We start from the raw sequence: 4446 nt of genomic DNA, 5'->3' as shown, positions 1-4446 counted from the left end.
TTATTTTTTAATATATTTTTATTGATGTCAGAGAGGAAGGGAGAGAGAGAGAGAGAGAGAGAAACATCCATGATGAGAGAGAACCATGGATCGGCTGCCTCCTGCACGCCCCCTACAGGGGATGGAACCCGCAACCCGGGCATGCGCCCTGACCGGGAATCGAACCATGACCTCCTGGTTCATAGGTTCAAGCTCAACCACGGAGCCCCACCGGCCAGACAAGGGCAGGGACTTTCTTAAATGTGACCTTGAAGTTTCTCTGTTAGAACTAAGTTGAGCCTCCGGGCCATTGACTCTTAGTTTTGGCTGTCAGTCATATTTCTTTGATGAGCTTTTATGTATATTTTTAAAATATGTTGTCATTGATTTCATAGAGAAAGGAAGGGAGAAGAAGAGAGAAACATCCATGATTCTCTCTCACCGTGGATGTTTCTATCTCTCTCTCCCTCTCCCTTCCTCTCTGAAATCAATAAAAATTTTGTTTAAAAAAAAAAGGCAAACTATTGCCCTCGCTGGTTTGGCTCAGTGGATAGTGTCAGCCTGGGGACTAAAGGGTCCCGGGTTCGATTCCCGGTCAGGGCACATGCCCGGGTTGTGGGCTCCATCCCCAGTGTGGAGCGTGCAGGAGGCAGCCGATCCATGATTCTCTCTCACCGTGGATGTTTCTATCTCTCTCTCCCTCTCCCTTCCTCTCTGAAATCCATAAAAATATATTTTAAAAATAAATAAAGAATAAAAAAGGCAAACTATTAAAAGAAAGAGAGAAAGGACAGCCCCCTCGTCTCTGGAACGCAGAGCCCATCCCTCCGGCCAGTGGAGAACAGCTGGCCGCGTTCATCTTTCTCCAAAGGCAGGTCAGGGGGGCCCCGGGCAGCTTCGTGGGAAGGCGCTGGGCTCCAGAAAACCGCAGCCAGGGCTGCGCGGGCCAGACGCTGACCTCACAGCGCGATAGAGAAACCGCCGTGTACACAGCCCTTCCCAGCAGCCCAACAGGCAGCTTTTGTTTCCCTCCCGCGGCCGCCGGGCCCCTGCCTCCTGGGGGGGCGCCGCCCTCTGACCTACGTGACTGAGTCAGGAGGCCCCTCTCCTCCGCCTGGGCCTGGGCCTTGGCCTCGCTCAGACGGAGGTGAAGACGTCCTGTGACATCACCGCCCGGCTCCCAGCAGCAGGGTGTCTCCCAACCGTCTGCAGCCCAGATGCAGGCCGGACAATGCCCCCCAATGTTCCGCAGACACAGGCGGACTCGGGGCTCAGGGCGCAGCCCCCTGCTCCGTCAGCGGGAGATACAGGCCCCCCCTAAATCCACCTCTACCCTCTCGCCCCCCGGGTCCCTTTCCCTCACTTGGGTTACGGTCTCTGAGCACGAAGAGCGAGACGGGCAAAGGTTTCCATGGTCCGGCCTTTTGTTGTTTTTTACTAATCTTCACCTGAGAATTTTGTTTTTATTGATTTCTTTCTTTTTTTCTTTTTTTTTTTTTGGTTAATCCTCACCTGATAATGCCACATATAGCTAAAAGATTGCCAAGAAACAATCCTGGGGTGATCTATGCTTATTGAACTCCAAAGACACCTGACCACTTTTATCAAATTAATGCATCAGGCAATGAAAGTATCTCAACAGGAATGAAAGATTAGCAACAGCAGATCTAACCTCAGGGTCAGCTCCATGGGCAGTGATACGTGCAGTCACACAGGGCTGCACAATTGGAAGGACAGCACATGGTCAATGTTGTGCTGCTACCAACTTAAAATTCTTAAATTATTTTTCAACAAATGGCCAATATTTTTATATTGCACTGGTCACTGAAAATTAGGGAGCCAGTCATGTTCCCCCTACTGGGGATGTGCCCACAACCAAGGTACATGCCCTTGACTGGACTCGAACCTGGGACCCTTCAGTCCACAGGCCGACGCTCTATCCACTGAGCCTAACTGGCTAGGGCTCCATTCATTTTTTTAGAGAGAGAGTGGAAGGGAAGGAGGGAGGGAGAGAGAGAGAAACATTGATGTGAGAGAGACGCATCGATTGGCTGCCTCCGGCACACACCCGGAGCAGGGCCGGGGATTGGACCTGCCACCCAGGCACATGTCCTTGACCGGGAATCGAACCCGAGACCCTTGGTGTGCGGGGTGATGCTCTAACCACTGAGCCACGCCGGCCAGGCTGTCGTGCCTGGTTTAGGCCCTAAAACACAGCGTTCCACGCGGTGGGCTATCTGGATCTGGCCGCCTGGGACCCGGGTGTGTAATATGCCCCTCCCTGCCCCGCCTTGTTGCTCAAGTAGGTTGAGTCCATCGAGTTCAGCGTCTGGGACATCGGCGGCCCGGCCAGCATGGCCACGGTCAACCAGTGCTTCTTCACCGACAAGGCCCTGTACGTGGTGGTGTGGAACCTGGCGCTGGGGGAGGAAGCCGTGGCCAGCCTGCAGTTCTGGCTGCTCAACATCGAGGTGAGAGACCCGGCCCGTCGGTCCTCGGGCCTCGGACATCCCAGGGCCCGGCCGCTTCGCTAGAGCGCCCCCCATTGACAGAGAAGGGAAAAAAGGAGAAGAAATGGTCAGGAAGAAGCACTTGGCATCTTTTTTGTTGTTGTTAATCCTCAGCTGAAGGCATTTTTTCCATTGATTTTTAGAGAGAGTGGAAGGGACGGAGGGAGAGAGAGAGAGAGAGGGAGAGAGAAACATCGATGTGAAAGAGACACATCATTTGGTTGCCTCCAGCATGATCCCGGACAGGGGCCAGGGCATCGAACCTGCAACCTAGGCGTGTGCCCTTAACCAGGAATCAAACCACAACCCTTCGGTGTGTGTGGGCCGACGCTCTAACCACTGAACAACTCGCCAGGGCGCTTGTCATTTCCTTTTACCTTAATTTAGTGTTTTTTTCGTTGTTGTTATTTGTTTTTTGTTAATCCTCACCTGAGGATATCTTTCCATTGATTTTTTAAAAAATATATTTTATTGATTTTTTACAGAGAGGAAGGTAGAGGGATAGAGAGTTAAAAACATCGATGAGAGAGAAACATCGATCAGCTGCCTCCTGCACACCCCCTACTGGGGATGGGCCGTGGTGCTGGTGGTGGGAACCCACCTGGACCTGATCGAAAGCAAGTTCCGCGTGGAGAGGATCGCGACGCTGCGGGCCTACGTGCTGGCGCTCTGCCGCTCGCCCTCAGGGTCCCGGGCCACGGGCTTCCCGGACATCACCTTCAAGCACCCATCGATGTGAGAGAGACACATCGATTGATTGCCTCCCGTGGCTGAGGTATGTGCCCTTGACTGGAATCAAACCCAAGACCCTTCCATCCACGGGTCGCCACTCTCTCCACTGAGCCAAACTCGCTAGGGCCCTTCTCCCTTTAAAAGCCCCCCACTATTGGGTAAAAGGCGACAGAGCTCCCCTCTCAGGTGGAAAGGTGACAGACCCGTATGCAGCTGCACTGTCTGACGAGACCAGAAACCCAGTCCCTGGGGGAGTCCCGGGGGGCCCCAGGCACCCCTCCGTCAGTGCCTGACAGCCCCTGGGGGTTACAGACAGGAGTGCAGTGGCGGCCCCGGGTGAGTGACAGGCTCAGGGCCACAGGCGTCCAGGCGGGCGGTGGTGGGAACCCACCTGGACCTGATCGAAAGCAAGTTCCGCGTGGAGAGGATCGCGACGCTGCGGGCCTACGTGCTGGCGCTCTGCCGGTCGCCCTCGGGGTCCCGGGCCACGGGCTTCCCGGACATCACCTTCAAGCACCTACAGTGAGTGTCCCAGGCCTTCCTGCTCCCGTGCGCTCTGACCTCCCCTGTGGCTGTGGCTGCTGGTCCCCGTCTTGTCCACCTTCCCTGCAGTACCTGGGATCTGCCTGCAGGGGGCGCCGAACCAAGGGCTGGGCTCCTCTGGGGCATCTTCTGGCTTAGAAGGGTTGCAGACCGGCCCTAGGGAGGGGGAGGAGCCAAGAGAGGTGTGGCAGGGCAAGGCACCGTCTCTGTGCGTCCTTCCTGGGTCACCCCACCAGCCCTGTGGCCGGTGCTGAGCCTGCACGGCCCATCCCCTGTGGTTGAGCATCGAACTAGGAACCAGGAGGTCACAGTTCGATTCCCGGTCAGGGCACCTGCCCCGGTTGTGGGCTCGGTCCCCAGTAGAGGGCGTGGAGGAGGCAGCTGATCAGTGATTCTCTCTCATCATGGATGTTTCTCCCTCCCTCTCCCTTCCTCTCTGACATCAATAAAAAATACATTTCGCTCTCACAGCGAGATTTCCTGCAAGACCCTGGAGGGCCTGGAGGGGCTGCGGCAGCTGATTTTCCACGTCACGTGCAACATGAGGGACGTGGGCAGCACCATCGGCTGCCAGCGGCTGGTGGGGAGGCTGGTGGGTACCGCAGGCCCCTGGTCCCAGTGCAGGCAGCTTCTGGGGAGAAAGGGAGGGATGGGCGGTGAGGCCTCCCACCTGCTCGGGGTG

General features: G+C 55.9%; 1 protein-coding gene across 1 annotated transcript in view; it reads left to right on the top strand.

The window, feature by feature from the left end:
- Positions 1–4446, top strand: part of LRRK1 (leucine-rich repeat kinase 1) — a 46144-nt gene that overhangs the window by 20533 nt on the left and 21165 nt on the right. Inside the window, exons 15-17 of the mRNA XM_014543572.1 lie at positions 2286–2470; positions 3591–3743; positions 4236–4365. Coding sequence (XP_014399058.1) covers positions 2286–2470; positions 3591–3743; positions 4236–4365 — 468 coding nt within the window. The remainder of the gene's footprint in view (positions 1–2285; positions 2471–3590; positions 3744–4235; positions 4366–4446) is intronic.

The sequence above is a fragment of the Myotis brandtii genome, unplaced genomic scaffold (assembly GCF_000412655.1).
Source record: "Myotis brandtii unplaced genomic scaffold, ASM41265v1 scaffold329, whole genome shotgun sequence".
NCBI classification, from domain to species: Eukaryota; Metazoa; Chordata; class Mammalia; order Chiroptera; family Vespertilionidae; genus Myotis; species Myotis brandtii.
Note: the sequence above shows the minus strand (reverse complement) of the source record. Positions and strands in the feature narration are given on the sequence as shown.